This window comes from Condylura cristata, unplaced genomic scaffold (genome assembly GCF_000260355.1).
Source record: "Condylura cristata isolate star-nosed mole 26May11 unplaced genomic scaffold, ConCri1.0 scaffold00017, whole genome shotgun sequence".
In the NCBI taxonomy this organism is placed as follows: domain Eukaryota; kingdom Metazoa; phylum Chordata; class Mammalia; order Eulipotyphla; family Talpidae; genus Condylura; species Condylura cristata.
The window spans coordinates 38,449,506-38,469,634 of NW_004567118.1; the positions used below are offsets into that span (position 1 = coordinate 38,449,506).

The 20,129-nt window shown below is 39.0% G+C and overlaps 1 protein-coding gene across 1 annotated transcript in view; it reads right to left on the minus strand.

Annotated features, from left to right (window-relative positions):
- The window catches only part of MYO1D (myosin ID), a 307,276-nt gene that overhangs the window by 196,387 nt on the left and 90,760 nt on the right, over positions 1-20,129 (minus strand). Inside the window, exons 3-11 of the mRNA XM_004684893.2 lie at positions 19,437-19,530; positions 18,060-18,225; positions 16,695-16,748; positions 15,304-15,399; positions 11,103-11,219; positions 9,324-9,527; positions 6,264-6,409; positions 6,069-6,183; positions 2,350-2,520 (exon numbers count right to left, since the gene is read on the minus strand). Of these exons, the coding sequence (XP_004684950.1) occupies positions 2,350-2,520; positions 6,069-6,183; positions 6,264-6,409; positions 9,324-9,527; positions 11,103-11,219; positions 15,304-15,399; positions 16,695-16,748; positions 18,060-18,225; positions 19,437-19,530 (1,163 nt within the window). The remainder of the gene's footprint in view (positions 1-2,349; positions 2,521-6,068; positions 6,184-6,263; positions 6,410-9,323; positions 9,528-11,102; positions 11,220-15,303; positions 15,400-16,694; positions 16,749-18,059; positions 18,226-19,436; positions 19,531-20,129) is intronic.

The following is a 20,129-nucleotide window of genomic DNA, read 5'->3' on the forward strand; positions in this document are numbered from 1 at the left end:
TCCTGACCCGCCCGCTGCTCCCCTCAGCAGTGTACTTCGTAGATCTGCCTGTTCTGCTCCCCACTCTGTCTCTGGTGAGGCCTCTCACCACCCCTGAGCCTCTGGCCTGTATCCCAGTTCTGTATGCACAAATAAATAAGTCTTTAAAAAAAAATAGACACCTGCACCCCCGTATTTATTGCTGCTTTATTTATAATTGGAAAGACATGGAATGCCCAAAAGTAGATGACTGGATTAAAAAGATGTGTATACATATACACAGTGGAATATTACTCAGCAATAAAAAAAATAAGCACATGCCTTTTGCAGCAACATGGATGGAGCTGGAAAAGATCATGTTTAGTAAAGTTAGCCAGAAAGAAAAGGAAAAACAATGATGGTTTCATTCATAGTAGAAGTATAAAGGACCAGGGGAGAAAATAATAATAAGAAGAAACAGCTATATACCAGAGACATTTTATGGGAGTGGAGTGGGGAATGAGACCAATGATGGGAGTTGGGGGGAATGCACTGGACTATGGTGATGGCACAAAGTAGATTTGGTGACGGGAAGCCCACAGGGATTACAACTGAGATAGAAAAAGGCACAAAATTATGTAAAAAAACCTACTGTATTATTTAAAAAAAAATTCCCATTGCAGTACTAGTTTGGGGAATAATCATCACCCCAGAGCCACCTATCTGAGAATCTGGGAAACTTAGGCTCCCACATTAAAAAAAAGTTAAAAAGAAAAAAATCCATCTCCATAGGTGAAGTTACTGTCCAGCATGTTGTATTACATTGTAACAACCACTTTAACGTATTACTATGTTCAGTTGCTACCTGAAGAAGGATTTTTAAATATTTGGTTGATAAATTTAATTCAGGGTTATGAGTGGCCAAGGGGTGTGAAATTCAGTTATTTGTTTCAAGGAAGTAAAATCTTGCACATTTGAATTTAAAATTCAATGTCCCATAAGATCTATTTGGTGTGATTGTGACCAATTCAACTCAATTTTACAAACACCTGGTAGGCACAATGCTAACTAAGCCAGACACCAAAATCTGAATTGTGATTATAAAGGACATTATTTTCAACATAGGACATGTCTTTACTGCACTGCCTTTACAACCATCATTAAATGACTCAGGGTTGCTTCTACTCTGCTCACGATCCTATCTCCTATGCTCATCCTGTACCTTAAAAATGGCAGGCTTTTATTAAAAACTTGTATTATAATTCTAGCCAGAATACTCAGTCAAAGGTCAAGGGCAGTATCTGAAGGCTAACCCGCAGTAAGTTACCCCAACCCTCAGAAATAGACCAACCAGAATATTTTAGAATTAAACTGGTTTAAAATAAGTATCAATCAGTAATCTGTTTCTTTCTTGAAACTATATTTTTTATTGATGTAATGTTTAATTACAATACTATGCATGATTTAGGGGTATACAGGTTAACTTGAACACTTCAGCATAAGCAGGCTATCTAGTTAATGGTAGAATCTTACTATTCAGATCACGTAATCTCAAATGGGATGAATTTAAATGAATTTAAAAGAGTTACTTGCACTATAAAATGACGTGCCTCATATATAAATGTGGATTATGAAACAGGCTCCTTTCATGGAATGAAGAATCATGAGACCTGCGTTCTTCAGCTTAAAGTTGCTGGACAAACTGACATTGTGGGGAGCATTTGGGGATGACGTGTCCCTCCTGGGGAAAATGGTAAACATTTTACAAGCAAGGCATCATACACTGATCGCCTACCTACCTTTTGAGATTAAGCACCACACCGCTGCCAATTATTACAGAAATGAGACACTTTTAATGTGAAATAGAGAGTGAAAGGGCTACCTATTCATTTCAGAAAGGAGTTTCATTATAACAGAAATTACAGCTAGAATTTCTTTGTTTTTGAGAAAGTCAGAGAATCTGAAGCACTATGGCAGACCACACAAACTACATTTTATAACTGAGGAAAACAGTAAAAAGTCAAGGACAAAAGCTGTTTCAGGAACAGCATTATCAGATGCAGCAGCAAAATTCCAGCACATGAACAAGGACCTTGTACCTATTGGTTATAAATGACATCATGCTTTCTGAAGAATCATGTTCACTTTTCCTATGTCCAGCAAACTGAATAGTCTGGAGCTCCCTCTCCTGGATATTATGACTTTTATCAACCTTGTCCTATAAACCGGAGAGGCAAAATTTACCCACTGAATAAATACTTTCATAGATAATGATGGCCTTTCTTCCTAGGTGAGTGACACTTTTAGTCCACCACATGAAGTCATTTTATTTGGCCACATAATGAGGAGACTCTGACAGATCAAATAAGTTGTTCTCATTAAACACATTACCTTTCGGCTAGAGAAATGACCGTGCTTGGCCAATTTACTGTTAAGTGCTTCGAGGAACATTTCATCGGTCACTTTGCCGACGTTCATGCAGGCGTCATCGAGGATGGGGATGATGCCCTTGTGCTGCTGCTCCACCAGGTCCACAATGATCTGATTGTTGAAGTAATCGATCTGTAGAAAGCAGGTGCAGGCAGTGAGACGCCAATGTCCCCATATAGATCAGGGTCAGTAAGCTACGTGGTAAGTGTCATCCGTAAGGTCTGACACTAAAGTGAGCATGTTAATTTTTAAATTTCTTTGTTAACTTTGTATCATGATACATTTGACATAGATGAGTGTAACTAGGACAAAAAATGGTAAAGTAGACATTTATACTATTACTGATGCCTGTTTTAATTGTCTCTAAATCTTGCACCTAGCCCTACTGCTTCATACTCTCGGCACCCCCAATCTGTTTACCATTAGCCACATGATCCAGATTTCACTGAACAACCACCTTCAACTACTACCTGATATATAACATAATGAGATTAAGTTATTATATAGAACTTGCATTTTTAGTAAAATGGTCTAGATGACTCACATCCAACAGAGCATCTTCTTCACTTTCTCCAAAGTTAAAAAAGCATATATGAATCTAACAGAGTTTTGAAATTTGTTGGGGTACAATATAAAACATTTAATTCTGAGATGTATGTATCTAAAACAGATAACAAGCTTTTCTTTTATTTCCATGAACTGGATGAAGTTGTAATTTCAGGCTTTTAAAAAGCAATTTCAATATACACAGGGTACAAAATTGCTCTTCCACACCTGTTTATTCTGGTGACTAGCAGCACAAAATCAGCACTCACACAGAGAACACACACTAGCCAGACTCAGGAAAGCTGTATAGCATCTAAATATGGGCAAATTATTATACATAGAATCCTATGTGCTGATGAACCCCATCTCACTTAGACATGAAATGCATGTAGATTTATACAGATACCTAAACTGAGAGTTGTCTCCCTTGCCTTCTGTAAGACCTAGACCCTCATAACAGGCTATTAAAGTGCTTGCATATTCCAGTCCCATGCTCTTTAACATTCAACGAGCCAGGCCAGTTGTTTGTTTGTGGCTTTCAGCTTCATACCTCGCCTTCCAACTTCTCTTTCCATGGGCTGATGTCTGCAAACTGGGTGGCTTTTACATTCTTTTTAATACTTTTCTGTTTTGCCTAAATCAGCGATTCACAGAAGCCGACTGTGCTCCTCCCAACCCCTACTGGGGTACTTGGCAATGTCTGCAGACAAACTTTGATCCTCGAGACTAGAGTTACTGGCATGCAGTGGGTGGAGGCCAGGGATCAGCATCAACAGAGCACAGACTCCCACAGCAAAGAACTTACTATCACCCAAGATGTGAGTAGTACAGGGGTGGGGAAGACCTGGTCTGAACGTTTACCTTTACTGTGAACATGGACACATTTCTAATTAGGGAGAGAGCACTACGATTTTTGTCCTAAGCACAAAAGAATGAAGTTTCCTAAAATTCTAATTGTATTACTAAAAGCCACTAATTTTTGCTGAAGAATCTAGTAACTTTTAATTTGGAAGCTAATGTGGCTTCAAATATTACTTGAAGTAGTGGTTTTCAAACCAGTTTCTTTCAGCAAACTGGCATTCCCAGCAGATTTCTTTGGATTATAGCGGCAAGGAGAGACGTGGTAGGGTGGATCGCATTAGGCCTCACTCCCTCACTGAGCAGTGTTCTGCTTGCGTCAATATATAGCTAAAAAGGACTTAGAAAGTACAGTGCTAAAAGTCTTAAAAAGTGAACCATTAAAGAGGCGATTGAACGTTATTAACCTGATGAGGCTAACGTGTCAGTTCACATACCACCTATGAAACAGACTGACAAAAAAAAAATACTGATCCCGAATCCAGTCAGGACTCCAAGTCTAACAGCCAATATACAGAACACACAAGGAACCTCTTCTGCATTAGATGACATCTCAGGAATCTGACAACAAAATCCAGGCTGTAGGAAACTCTACAGAGCAAATGATTTGTTCTTTTCAACAAAAGATTACAAGAGAAAAAGAGACAGATGGAAGAGAAAAATCTACACATAGGCAAGAAACCTACTAACCAACCTGATTATGGTTTCTGATTTGAAACCATAATCAAATTGTGAAAATAAAAAAGCTGTAAGACAATTGAGGAAATATTAAAATGTGAACACTGAATGGATGTATATTTGGTAACATTAATTACTGATATATATATATTTTCAATGTGATAGTGGTGTTAATGTTTCTGCAAAGTTCTTTATTCTTTAAAAGTAAAAGCAGTGGAGTACTTAGAGATGAAACAATACAGTGTCTGAGATTGCTTTGCAGTAAACCTGGGGGTGGATGAGTAGGGTACAGAAGACCGTAAGTCACGGACAACTATTGATGTCAGTGGTTTTTTTGTATTGTTGCCTCCGCTCTTATGTATGTTCAAAATTTTCCATGAGAAATTAACAAAAATAATTAGATACTATATTCAGAAGTCTGAGGCATTTAAAGGAAATACTTGCCCAGATTCTATCTAATTTGGGGGCCTTGGCATATAGTCTTGTAACTATTATCTTGGCTTCTATTTCCTCTAGGACACATATTTCTTGGTTTATTTCACTAAGAATTTTTTTGCATTTTTTTTTGTTTTTTTATCCCTTTTTCAGATGTTTGGAATAGTTTGCTATAGTTGATTTTTCCCTTTATCAACTATGCCTGTGGAATTTGATATTCTGATTGTTAGACTATTTTTGGTCAGAATCTCTGGGTTACATCTGAACACACGTTTTGTAATTATTTGCTGCAAAAAAATTTAAGCTTCGGTTATAATTGTATATTATACAATAGATTCATTTTAAGAAAACGGCATGTATGTTTAATTAAATACATCTTAATGTGCTGTAGGAGTTGTTCACCATTTAAATCAAAATTATAGGTAATCAATTATAAAGTAGTAATGCAACCTTTGGTTTACTTGTAAGAATATACTTGAAATTTTAAAATTTTTTATTTGCAATAATACAGCAAAAAATTTGTTTTTGTTATTCTAATATTTAACACATAGTGGAAAGCAAAGATGCAATTTGACGCAAGGAAGTGATTTAATACACCACTGCCTCCTTTTTCTGAATGAGAGCAAACAATTCACAGAGAACCAGGAGAGATGCGACATCTGTACTGTGTCACAGATAAATAAGAATATAAAAACAGAAGACAGGTGTTTTCACGAATGGGTACCAGAGGATATGAAAATTAACTGAAGACAATAAAGACACCATTTATTTTACACAGAAGAAGAAGAGGAGAAAAAAGAAAAAAACAAGAGGGAGAACAAACTGACTCTGGAAGCAAAGCTCAGTCAATTTAACGCAGAAGCTGCTACTCTGAAGATCTTCCAGAAGGATGCTCAACACTGACAGAATGAACCAGAAAACCCACACATGGAAATGTTAAGATTGCTGATTATAACTCAGCATTTTCTGGGCACTAACAAGGGCACCTTTCTAATTACAGAAACCCCACATACAGTCCTGAAAAAAAATTCTATTTACATTGAAAGGAAAGTCAGATGCTTCGAGCACCCAAGAAGGGTATATAAAAAAATTAAAATGTTAACACTTGATGTTCTCAATAAGACACGAACCACATGGAGACATTTCCCACCAGACCTACTCACGTGCTTCCAAGGGATTCCTTCCCGCTGGTATTCCTCTTGTTCCTGCTTCAGAACCAGCTGTATAAATAGCTGTTGCAGTTTCTCATTGCAGTAATTGATGCAGAATTGTTCAAAGCTGAAAGAAAAGGGAATAGATTAGGCTTAAAGAAATAACAAAAACAAATACTGGGGCTTTAAGTATCTTATTTAGTTTACCTGTTGTTGTCGAAGATTTCAAAGCCATAGATATCTAGGACACCAATAACAGTGTTTTTCCCATGGATGGTGGTGTTGTAATTCTTGACCTCAATAATATCATTGATGCGGGTAACAATCCAACAAAATAGGCGCTCGTATATTGCCTGTGAAGAAAATAACATCGTAAATTTTTGCTCATTTGGGAATGAAGTCTCTGTTTAGATTGGCGAGAGAAGTTTTAAATTCCTATCTATCTTTTCCTTACTGCTTAGCATAGCTGTTATTACCCTAAGCAGAAGAATTAGAAATGCAAACCATCTGTTAAAATAACTATGTGAGGTACGCAAGACTGAAGTAAACAGTTGGGATTTTTAGATTACTGTACGTTACTACACACACTGCAGGCCAACATCATTCCAACAACATTCCCCAGGTATGTTTCTGCTTCGTGTCCAGCGATGGCAATAATTTGCCTCCTTCCTCTTTCAGTTTAATTCATTGCTGAATTGTTAATTTCATCAACTATATAAAGTGGGGAACCTATGGATGAATATGTGTGCTCCATTTAAGCTCTATCGGTTCTATGAAGCACAAACCCAGTGCACAAGGGTGCACATGCCAAGACACACCTGGAGAAAGGCGCCAACACCTGCACATCCTGGTATCACATGCTCTACCACACCAGGCTTTAGAAAGCCCTTCCCTGTGGCCTCCCTCTAGCCACCCGCCGTGTCCACCTATACACAGCGTCTCATATTTCAACCCTCTCTGCTCCCCAACTGTTCAGTATTCTCTTATCATCCTCTGCTCCACTGAGATGGTTTGTCAGAGACCCCAATATTGCTACACACTGTCTTGTTCCTCAATGTGGACATCTACCTTGGAAATTCAGCTTTGCTCAAACTAGTTTCCAACTCTTTCCTCATGAAGTTCTTCTTTATGCGATTCATGATAGCAAGCTGTTGTAACCCTCTCCTAATTCTGCCACCTGCTACTTCTTGGTGACTTTTATTGGGGTGACCCACCTGCCTCCATCTGACTTCTCATAGCTGGAGAACCTGCTGGCGCTCATTTCTTCACTCTGACACCTCCTGAGACATACTGTCCAATACTAAATAGTAACCTGATAGCATTCCCTGAAGAATTACCCCAATACAGACCTCTCCTCTGAGTTCAGACTCATATTCCTCATTGCCCACCTGACACACCCTTAGGTGTCTCCCTACCATCTCAAACTGGAGTCCAGTTAGGGCTCTTAATCTTCCATCGTCCACTTTTGTTCCTGGCCTACTTTTAACCAGGACTAAATGGCATCAGAAACTTAGAACTATACTTACTCAGTGAATAAATATTTGTTGAGTATTAGCTACACATAGTTGGTTAGATAAACAATATTAAGTAAACACAAACATGGCTTCATTCTCCAAGGAGCTTACAGAGTAGGGAAAAGGGGGAAAAAATCAAACACACAGAAATTACTAATTGTGAGGTGCATGTGTTCTGAGGTGACTTTAATCTTTTCAGTGTTCAGAGGGGTCAGGGGAAGCTTCCCTGAGAAAGTAAGCTGAGGCTTTAGGAGGATGCCTAAGAGTTAATCAGGCAAGAGGGTAGGAAAAAAGGTACAGAGTGTTAGAGGATAAAAGGGATGAAAATAATGTAATAATGTAAGGCCTGAAAGACTAATGCACTCAAGAGGAGGCTGGAATATGGTATGAAATAAGACAGAAGGGGTAGGTGGGAGTGAAACCAGATTAAGGGCCTATCCTCGTTTCCCCTAAGAGCTCCTGTGGATTTTATTATCCAAATATCATCCATCTCAACTAATCCTCTTTTCCCCATTTCCACTGTTACCTTTCTAATCATAGCTTCCATCATTTCTCTCCTAATTTCAATTACCAGATAACTGAAATATCCTCTTAAGAGTTCTCCTTGCTTCTACTCTCTTGCCCTATGTCCCCTATGAGAGTCCCTGTACTAGGGCCAGAGTGGATGTTTTAAATTTTTAATCTTGATGTTCCTGCCCCTATTTAAAATTCTCCAAGCACTCTCCATTGGACTTGGATAAATTCGAATGTCACTGAAGACCAAAAAGCAAACCTGAGACAAGAGTAAGAAATGGGATGTGTAACAATCTAATCAACCAACAATAAAAATGTTATGCTCAGGGAAAATAAACACACCTGCCACGCAGGTAATGAAGGGTGTAAGGTCTAAGCACTTAAAATTGAGAATAGGGCCCTCCCTGGTGGTGCAGTGGGTTAAAGCACAGCACTGCGAATCTAAAGCCACTTCAGCATGAGTAGATCCCTGCCCAGGAGGTGACCACATGGCACAGCAGACCTCTCCTGGCCCGCCCACTGCTCCCCTCAGCAGTGTACTTCATCAATCTGCCTTTTCTGCTCCCCACTCTGTCTCTGATGAGTCCTCTCATTGCCCCTGTACCTCTGGCCTGTACCCAGAGGTTCTGTATGCACAAATAAATAAATGTTAAAAAAATAAAATTATGAAAAGATGTCCAAACACACTAGTAATAAAAATTAACCATGAATTACTACTGTGCATGACATCTGTAAATTTAAAGTTTAAAATCAGTATACTCTCTGGCCCCGCCAGCTCATTCTTGGGGGCCCATCCAAGTGAAATAAAGGCACTGGACTAGAAGAATGCTCAAGAGTTTGTAGCATTTTCTGCAGCGGCAAAAAGAGAAGCAAGGTGAATGACTCCAGAGGTGGACGGTTAATAAATTCTGGTGTCACCACTCCACACAGCTGCTAAAAGACTCAGAATGCAGCCAGTCAGCTTGGAGACAACTCTGCAAAGCATTTGTGAGCGAGGGAAGCAGCATGACCACAAGGGGGCCTGAGAAGAAGTGTCACTGGCGTCTGTTTTTCTCAGAATGTCTCTGGCAAGGCGGCTCACAACCAGGGGGTCTGAACGAGACTGCGAATGACCGAAATGTGTCATCACAGTTTCGAATAGCCTTGACCTGGTCCAGGAACATCTGAACACCCCTCAGAGAACTTCACTGCGACAGCGTGGAAGCTCAAGGCCAGCCGACTGCGTGGGCTGCAACCACACCTTGGCAAAGGCGTCCCTGCCGTAGCTGGCCTCTTGCTCTGTGTGCTGCTTGTCGATGATGTCTCGCCCGGTGGCCACGGTCCGGTACAGGAGGGCCTTCTCCACCATGTCCGTCTTGGTTGACAGCAACTCTGCGATGATGGACACGAGCTTGCTATTTTCAATGAAAGGCGTGTCGCCATCCACTACAAATTTTAGATTTCCCTATACCAAGAGTGGAAAAGCAAAACATCATGTCCGATGACATTCCGAGACAGATCCGAGAGAGAATTCATAACGGAACATAATCCGAGCGACCCTGTTTGCAGTTCCTATTTTCCTAAATATATTACATACATCTCTCACAGACAAGAGCCTAACACTTCACTTGTTTTTCCCTCTTCTCCAGACTTTTACCTATTTTTATTTGCTGAGAGTGTTTCTGATGAACACAGGTATGACATTGCTCTAGTCAAATTTATGAACCTTTGCTTTAGGGTTTCTCACAACCATTCCTACTCCAAATGTTTCATGAGTATTTAATGTTTTCTTACATTTAAGCTTGTAATTCACCTAGAATTTATTTTGGCATGTGGTACAAAGTAAGACTCTAACCTTATTTGTCCAGATGGTTGGTTAGCTGCTCGAATTTCACATAATACTCTCGTTTATCCCTCCTGATTTGAAATATCACCTCTATTATATAATAAATTCCCCAAAATTTCTGAGTCTGTTCATATTCCACAGCCATAAATACTTCTTAGCCATCTACTCAGTGTCCAGCACATCCACTAACATGGTGGATTTTAAAGTAGGATCACTTTTGGTGCCATTTTAAATTTGGTCAACCAGTCATGTCTCTTCTTCCTACTTGCTCCAGGCTGCTAGTCCTATTTATCTGATCATCTTAAGTGCTTATTGTTCCAGGTAATTTTATTGCCATTATGTCAACTTAAGGACAAAAATTCTGCTTGGATTATGAAGGGTACTGCTGTGCTGTGTGTATAAACTAGTTCAAAGAGTGAATGCAATTTAAAATATAAAGGCTTCCTTTTCAGGAACATTTTTTATTTTGCTGTATAAAGTTTTCATTATAGGTCCTGCACAGTTCTGATTCATTTACAGTTAGATCTCACTACATTAAAGTGAAAAATAATTTTTATTCCAGATTTGAATTCACATCATCACTTATTTATTGTAAGGTTACATGGTCATTATAGTTTAAACATCTCTAATTATATAAATAGTAAGGAAGGAAATCTGACACATGGTTCTTTAGTTCTTCTGAGTTCAGTGTGGTGTAGTGGAAATTAACTGGACCAGTAAGCCAGGCTGCGTGGTGCGCAGCGCTGGCAGCTATGAGCTGGCTGTGCCTTTACTCAGTCCAGCCACCCTGAGGGCCAATCTCCCACCTTGTGAAACAAAATGATCTGTGTGCCAGTCCTAATAATCGATGACCCTATGCCACTAGGGCCTTATTCTTTGCCAAAGGCTTTATTTATAGTGTTGGCAGTCACATCACTGGTAATTCCTTCATCCTTGACACAAACCAGTTCAGTCTGGCGTACCAATAAAACAACTAACTGAAAGCTATAGTCTCACAACCTACAATGGCTTGGAAAATCATTCATGATATATAAAATGATGGCGAGAACTACTGACACAAAATTTCTTTAAAACATGGCAGAAATTTTCTCTACCTAAGTTACATTTTAAGTCTACAGAGGAAAAATGAACTCTTCTGAAAGAGCATCCTGTCTCCACAGGGAGGCAATACCTCTGTAAGGTGTCCCCACTCACCAGGTGAAGAATAGAAGCCAGAATTTTATACACCGTTTGAATCTCCGCAGGTGTGAAGCCAATGACTTTCATGGCATCAGCTACTACTTTGAAATCTGCAGCATCATTGATAGAAGACTAGGGATACAAATGGAAAACTTTAGCCACAGACATTTCAGATGGTCATTAAAATGTAACAATTATGACACTAAATTCAAGGTTAGCCAAGATCTTACAGCTTTTGTAGTAAGTCATTGGGGAGTGATGAATCTTCACAGAAAACAAAAATGACACCAGGGGCAGAAACATCATTCAGAGCCCTTTCATGCGAGAGCCACCTTCATCCAAAAGAAGCACCGCCCACTTCTCTGGAGCAGGCAGTGCATGGGTGGGGGTAGTGGGGAGCAGGTTGGGGCTGGCCGAAGACGCACACACCACTGTGACAAAGGAAGCAGCAGGGACCTGAGCTCACGCATGGGGACTCTGACTGTGGGAGCTTCTGAAACTCATGCCTGCCTTTGTCATCTGTGGCACTGTGTTCCACAATTGATCTGTGGAGGCTGGGAACAGCTCTCCTGTTCTTGCATGGTCAGGTTTTTTTTATCTTACAGGTGAGGAGCAAAAACAAGCTCCTAAAGGCAAAGTGGAAAGCCTCATCATGCCAGATAATTTGGTACTATGACTTCACTTTTTCATTCTCTCAATAAATAGTTGGTGTATCTGATGTCCTACTGTCATGGAGTGGGGATGTCACAGACTGAATATTTGTGTCCCTCCGAAATACTCAGGTTGAAATCCTAGCCTCCAGGGTGATGTTATCAGGAGGTAGAGTCTCTGGGAGGTGGTCATGAAGGGAGAGTCCTCATGAACAGGATCAGTGACCTTATAAAGATGACCCCGAAAGGCACCCTGTTGTCCCTTCTGCTCTGTGAGGACACAGCAAAAGGGCACCACCCCAAGCAGAAAGCAGGCCCTCACCAGACATTGTACCTGCCAGAGCCTAGGTTTTGGACTCCCAGATTCCCAGAACTGTAAGAACCCAGTTGATGGCATTTTTGTTGTAGCAAAAGGGAGAAAGATAGATTCAAAGCTATGCCACCTGCCTTAAGGAACTATAGCCATCAGGTTGAAACTAGAATTTCAACAGAAATTCACAATAAAGCAATTGATAGCTGCTTAGCTTAGATCATGCAGAAGTTTCAAAGGGCCTGACTGATCCTATCTTTGGTGAGCTTCTCCTCTACCCAAGACACAGAGACCTGGCCTGATGTTCAGCCACTAAAGGACAAAGGAAGGGTCCTTTCTGCTGAGAAGCACCTACTTCTCTAGTGTGCAGGACAAAACCAGGCAAGACCTTCTACCACCAGTGCTTTGACCTGGGGCAAAAGACTTAACCTTGTGGCACTGCAGTTTCCTCATGGCTGAAACGGTCATCCTGATACATTTTTTATAGAGTTGTAAAAACTGAGTGAGTTTTTCTATAAATGCTCAAAAGTGCCTTTCTTGTTCCTAGCACACAAAAGCACTTAATAAGCATCACTTATTACTGTATTTATAAACTGCAACCAAAGAAACTGAGTAATAAAATATAAATGTCCTACTGTGGGGAATTGCTGGCTGTTTACCTAATGGCCACGTCACCCCTACTCCTTTCTTGCTGACAGAGCCCTGACCTGTTTTCCTCTCTCCAAATACGTACATGTGTCCTTCAGGGTGCCCCTCTGCACCCCCTCCCTGCTCAGGAGGTAAATCTTCATTGGCCTTAATTAATCACAGTGATTGATCTTACTCCTCTTACCACGTACCTGGTTAGCTGTGCGCACGGGATGCCATTCTGATCAGTAAGACAAGCTTATAAAGAAAACACAGCCAGGAACGTTTCTTCCTATGACTCTTGGAACTGCTGCTGCCATTTTGGGACTGTGGGAAAGTCAGCCTAGGAGGGCAGGCCAATTCCACAAGAATGGCAGAGTTTTAAGGTGAGGAAATAAATAAGCAAATATATGGGTCCCATCAACTCTGGTAGGGCTCTGAATTTATCAGCTCTGGGACTGCCTCATCATAGAGTTTCTTGTCACATGAGAAAATTAAGTTCCTTACTGTCTCTGGAGACTTTTAACTGAATCTTATCTTAGCTGCTCAAGTGTCTTATTGTATATCATTTCTGTATTTTAGAACAATTAAATATAATTATTACACATACAGTGTAACACTTCAGAGTTATTTATGCTATTAGTTAATTATTCTATTAATCTTTATTTGCTTACATGGGAGGATATTGATGACTGTCAGAATTTCTTAAGAGAAGAGTTATTTAATCAGGATGCATTGTACAATTCCCTTTATAAATAGATATGCATAAACCATTATCAGTAATTATCTCTGAGTGGTAAGTTTTAGTGCCCTTTTGTTTCCTCTGGGTTCATTTCTATTTTAGGTTTTAAATATGATCATGTCTTCTTTTGTTGTTTTCTTTAAAGATGAAGGAAAAAAGTGGGAGGGGAAGAGGAATGGAAAACTTCAATGAAAAGGGAACCTAAGCTAAATTTAATTTAGACAAAAAGCTAAATGTTCATTGAAGACTTGCTTTTTGTGGGCACTCTGCATGATCTGGCCACAAGTAATTTGGTCAGTAAGACAATTTGATTAAAAAGGGATATTTCCAGTTACAACCTTTTTTTAAAGTGTTGTTTATATGATCCCTTCATGCTTCTCCAAATATTTCTGACCTATTCTCAGAAAACTGGAGTGCTGCCCTCTATTGTTTTATCTTCAATTAATTTCCAGCCAAAATTCTTGCTCTCACATAATAAAAGTAAAAATAATAATGCAAGCTAAATATCAAACAATGGAAAATAGCAATTTTTTCAATTTATCATTTATTTCCACGCACAACAATGAAAATGCAGCTAAGCCAGTAATGCAGATATAATTCATTTAAGATAAAAAATAAAATAAAAAAAAAAACTTTATAATAGGCCCTCCCCGGTGGCGCAGCGGGTTAAAGCACAGCACTAAGAAGCTTAAGCCACTTCTGCATGAGTTCGATTCCTGCCTGTCCTGAAGGAGATCCACATGGCGTGGCAGACCTCTCCTGACCTGCCTTCTGCTCCCCTCAGCAGTGTACTTCGTCCATCTGCCTATTCTGCTCCCCACTCTGTCTCTGGTGAATCCTCTCACCGCCCCGCACCTCTGGCCTGTACCCCAGTTCTGTATGTATAAATAAATAAATCTTTAAAAAAATTTTTATAGTAGTTTATTTTTACATATTTTTGTGCATTTTTCCATCTCAGTTGCAATCCCCCTGGGTTTCCCATCACCAAATCACCCATGTGCCATCACCATAGAAAAAATACATTTTTTAAAGGAAAGAGACACTGCCCACATCTTAAATCTTTTCTCTTATTAGTTTCTTTTATTCCTTCCCCCATCCCACAACTGCAAAATTAATGCATTTTTGATTATGGATAAAATTTAAATTATGGAAAAACAGAACACAAATACCTATAATCACATTCATCCAGAATAATTAAAATCATGGTCTAGATCCTTCCATGTCTTATGCATTTTATATTTTTCCTCCAGGAAAATAGGACAATGCTGTAATTACTATTTAATAACTTACCATATGTAGTCTGCAATGAAATGGCTAGCAGAAAATTAATAAGAAATAAAAGAGAAAGGCTTTTGCCTATGTGGATGTGGTGGCTCACAGACCGGAGAAAGGGTAAATCTGAAAGCTGAATAGGAGTGCTCCCAGGGTCACAAAACTATCTCTAGGCTATTTCAAGATCAGTATTTGAAAAAATAGTGAAAGGAGATCTTTGATATTTGTATTCAACCAAAGTGCTTTTTAATTTTCTTTTATCTTACCAACTTGCCTTTGGCCAACTCATATGGTGTCTTCTTTCAAGATGAATTTCCTAGTCATATCAATATTTTTATGGGGCCAAAATAAAAGGGACAGATTAAAATGAAAAGATAAGACAAGATCACAGGGAAAATGTCTTCCCTGTCAGATGGTGATAAAATAGAATAATGGGGTATTAAACAAATGTGTTGAGTCATTAATTTATTTCTGCCCCTAAGAATTTAAAAAATAGAATGGAATCAGAGAATTCTTTCTTTGCCTCAAGGCAGAAGGCTAGACCACACAATTAATGCCCTTTTGGATTCTTTCTTTGATTCTCTACGTAGGTGCTCTCCAAGAGGAAATGCTCACCTTTAATTGAGCTCCTATACGGATGTAGTTGTAGGATGAGAGGGTCTTCTGAAGGTGAAGAGAGCGTAGCATCTGCTCTGAACCTCCTTGGAGAAGCTGAAAAATATGGAAATAAAAATAAATTGACAAAATACATACTGAACCAAAGAGGGCAAATATTCTGATTTAATGATAATTTTGCTTTTATTAATTTCCTGGGCTCAATTCAAAAAGGTCCTCTTAATTTAGCATTAAAGGATATTTTTCTTTACAACCTGAAGTAAATGGCTTCACTGACATCAGTCACGGGAAATGTTACGCAGTCATAAAGAAAACACCTAAGAAGGTTGAGCTCTTGCATAACTGGCATAAAAGGCTCCTCCTTTTACTATGGTCACGTGTAAAAGGAGTCTATGCTCTGTGGTGGTCACCTGATTAGCAGCTTCCTTATCCAGACAGGATAGAGCTGCTTCAACACTGCCAGAGAGTCAGAGGTATCAGCAGACAGTCACATGGTGAATCACAGTAGATACACAACTTTTCCTCACCAAAACCTCTCTTGGGATGAGGCCCCTGAGTAACCATGACTGCAGTTAGACAAAGACTAATGTTACCATGTTTAGGCAAGTGACTAAAACATTGGAAAAGAGTTATGTGTTCTTGAAATAAACAGAACTCTTTCATTCTTTGGTGGGAAAATGGTTTACTGAAAGCATGGTAAACTGTCAACAAAGTCACAATATATGTATGTATAGCCCCATTTATACAAAATGCCTTGGAACACACTGCATTTAAAACACTAATCTGTACACTTTGCTTTACTTAAAAGGTGTAATTGTGACATTTTAAAATTGAGCCAAATATACCAGAATTTATCTATACCCATGAGCAGTGTTTATGAAAGCAGCTACCCAGGAGAAACAGCTGAATGGTATTCAAATTACACTACAGTCACCTCCAGTGTCAGGTTACACTCAGAAATCAATCTCACTTTTCAAAAATCCAAAATTGCAGTGCTTAATCTGATCACTCATTTTGTTCATCTTGGTTTATATTACCTTGGGCTTCAAAAAAATTATAAAAATATATCAAACAAGTGATAAGACGTAACAGGAGGGCTATTTTAAGATTCTGCTTAGATTCTAAAAGTATGACCAAAAGACATATTGAAAATGTTTTCCCTAAGCAATCACAGCTTTGCATAGATACAGACAATTCTTCCTTGCATTCACACATCTTGGTTATTTTTTTAAAGTAATCCTGTTGCTCTTGGAACTTCAGAAGCACATGGGAAGGGTGTGTGCTCATAAGTGCAGTGTCCTGGGAGGCACAGGAAAAGGATGGGACCCAATATGAAAACATTCATTTCCTGAGCAAATAATTGGTCATCTGCACAACAGCAGATTACTAACCTGATAGAAAGAATGGAAGCTTCTTTCTCCTGGCTGTTGCACAATCACTCGAGACTAAGACAAAACACATTAAAAGAGTTAATCTGAGAATGTACCTCTAAAATAAAATGGAAGCTTCTTTTCAGAAATCCTACATGAACAGTGCATTCACACTCCCTAAAAGCCCCATGGATAATACTAACCACCTCTGTGGGGCTTTCTGTGTAATTTTCTGATTATGTTTTTTACTGTTTAACACAGAATTCCCTAAACACTCAGAGAAAGATGCTGTTTTGATTTTTTTTTTTAACCTGAAACCTAATAGAACATTTCTTAAGAGGAAGGAATTGGAAGTGGAGAGAAACAGGAAGGAATGTTAAGGAGAAATATTTTCAACTTTCCCTTCTCCAGAGTCTGCTGGAATTTTAAAGAGCACTGTCACATCCTATAATAAAATCAGTTGAGTAAGATCTATCAATAGAGACCTCTGTCTTTGATGGCTTCAAAAAGACTGCAATTTAAGAGGGCTCAAAATGTATGTTCATTCCAAGGATCCTTTCTACTGAGTATGTATATAAAGTGAAGTCATAACATTTTAGAAAAAAAGATTGAAAATAACTGGCCTTTTGTCCTTCCTTTTTTCAACTGACTTTAATAAAAAATGTATTTTTCTAAGAATCTTTTATTTAACAAAAAAATAAATAAATAAAGATTACACTATATTATGCTGCCAGGAAGGATGCAGTGACATGACTGGGATGGGAAATCCTTAACTGCAAAGGCAAGTCAACTTTGAACCAAGGAAAATTCCAGATGGAGACTTAACGTGGGAAAGAGCAATCTTAGATGCAAAACCAGGCAAGTGAACTCTGAGTACTCTCTTATAATTAAGATCAGTTAGGATGCAAACTTTCTGGCAGTCCCAAGAGGGAAAGTTTAATTGAAATCTACACGTCAGGTCTAATGTTCATACAGGCAAATAAAAGGATATTCTATTTCACTGACCCAATGCAGTGTGCTTTGCATTCAGTTCTGATCACAAGATCCACTGATGTTACTATTATTATAAAGCAGTGAACAGAAACTAGAAGGAACTGAGATTTGAAATAAATTAAAATGAAAACAGATGGGAGATGGTGATACTGAAAAAGTAAAACTGGTTAGTGCTAGGTGGAATTCATAGCTTTTTCCAACTTGATACTCCAAATACTAATAAAAGACACTAAAGGAGAATCTTGTCACTGAAAGATAATTGAAGTGCAAAAGGGAGAAGAAGATGAAAAGTTACTTTAAAACAATATAAGAAATTCTATAAATATAATCAGATTTTTAAAAAATACTTTCAGTGTTCATAAACATTACCCTCAGAAACTAAGCAGATTTTACCTTCTCCAGTAAGTAGTTATTGATATGTCCTCCAATAGGGTCTCCCTTGAAATCAAAGTTGATATCCATGTATTTCCCAAACCTGCTTGAGTTGTCATTGCGATTGGTTTTGGCATTTCCAAAAGCTTCTAAGACACAGTTGGACTTTAGCAGCATATTCTTCACTCTTTAACCAGAAAACGAAAATCACTGTAAGATGTGTGAGACTGGGATTTTTAAAAAATGGAATTTGCAATAAAACATACAAATATTTATGCAGGCTACAGTATTTTTGCAAAAAACCAAAATCTGAGTGTCAACCAACAGGGACACTTCCACTCATGACTGAAAATAAACTTTTGTTTCCTAGTAATGTGTACTGACAGAGATGTCCAGCATACAGTAGCGAATGAGAAGATGCAAATAGTATGTACTGCAAGGTCTTTGTGTGTGAATGTGTACACATATGTACAAGCATGTGTGGGTTACTAAATGTGTGGGAGCCTGATGGGGTCACACTTCCATGGCTGACTCAGGGAGCTTTAGCCTTCAACATAATGCTCCAAGTGTTAGCTTTTTAAATGAACATTTTATTTACACAAGGATGAATCTGGAAAAGAAATAATGAGTGTTACAGAAAATGATATTATTGTTATAGCACTTGTTTATAAAGCCTGTACTAGTAAGATTTATTAGCGATACATCATAAATGTGATTTTTATCAGTTTAGAGACTGCTCATTGTTTTGTTTGAAGCTCTGTGGAATCTCTTTATCAGCTCTTTAAAAAAAGAACGTTAACTTACTGAGTGATTACTATGTGCCAGGACCTTACAGCCCCAGAAAGTACAAACCAGCTTTATTGCTCATCTGACTGTGAGCAGCAGCATGGTGTGGCAATGGCAGCCTTTGAGAAAATGAATCCTAGCCAGAGCTTCCGATATCAGGAGTTCTGGTTGTGATAAAGTGGGCAGTGTGGCTCCGTAGCTCACACCCCCCTATACTCTAGGGAACCTAGAGCTCCCCAGGCAGAACTCTGAAAAGACATTGGTGCAGTGGAAGAGAAGTTGGACAATAAAACCTACCAATCTAATTTGCCGACCGCCATCTAACATTTAAGGCAGCAGTTGTAAACTGGAATTGAGAATTTTCATTTGTTTTGGAATAATTTTATTTTGTTCTATATTTAGATAATGCTTACTATAGTAGTAAGATTTCTGCAACAAAAACAAATTCAGCAGAATTATATAAATAAAAGTACAAAAACAGTAAGCAAAAAAGAATCGAAGTAATTTCATCATCAATAAATGCTTGAAACACATACGTTTAGGCCTAGCCAGGTCTATACAGAAAATGAGGTTCCCTGCTCCCCTCCCCTCCCTTCCCCCAGAGGCACTTACCGTTCAACCTCTGCTCTCTGGCTGGGGTTGGTGATGGCTGCAATGTAGTGCATGATGTACTTACTGGCTTCAGTTTTACCAGCTCCACTTTCCCCTGGTGGAAAAAGTTGTGCAAATTGAACATTATAACTTAAACTAAGAGTCAATTTTTCTTTTTTCCCCAGGTTTATTTATTCATATAAAAACTGGAACAGACACCAGAGTTGGGGGGTGAGAGGATTCACCAGAGACAGAGTAGGGAGCAGAACAGGCAGATCAACTGAAATACACTGCTGACGGGAACAGCAGGCGAGACAGGAGAGGCCTGCTGTGCCATGTGGGTCAGCTCCCTGGCTGGGGATCCAACTCAAGTTGCAGTAGATGCCGGCAGCCTCATAGAGCTGTGCTTTAACCCACTGAGCCACCAGGGAGGGCCCAAGAGTCAGCTAATTTCTAATAGAATAATTTAAATTTTGATGTTACTTAAGAACCTTTGGGTTTCACTGTCTGCACTTTTGGATTTTGTTCCCCCCATTGTGATACAGCACTTGGTGTGCACACATCTGAGCATGGAAAAAAGGGAGGCTGCTGAAGAAGTACAAGGCAAGATTTAGTTAGTGAAAAGTATTAAGGGACAAAATGTGATTAATTCTGCAGACTAAAGTCCTAGAACTTGGTGGTGACTTAACCATACTGCAAAACAGAAATGAGTGA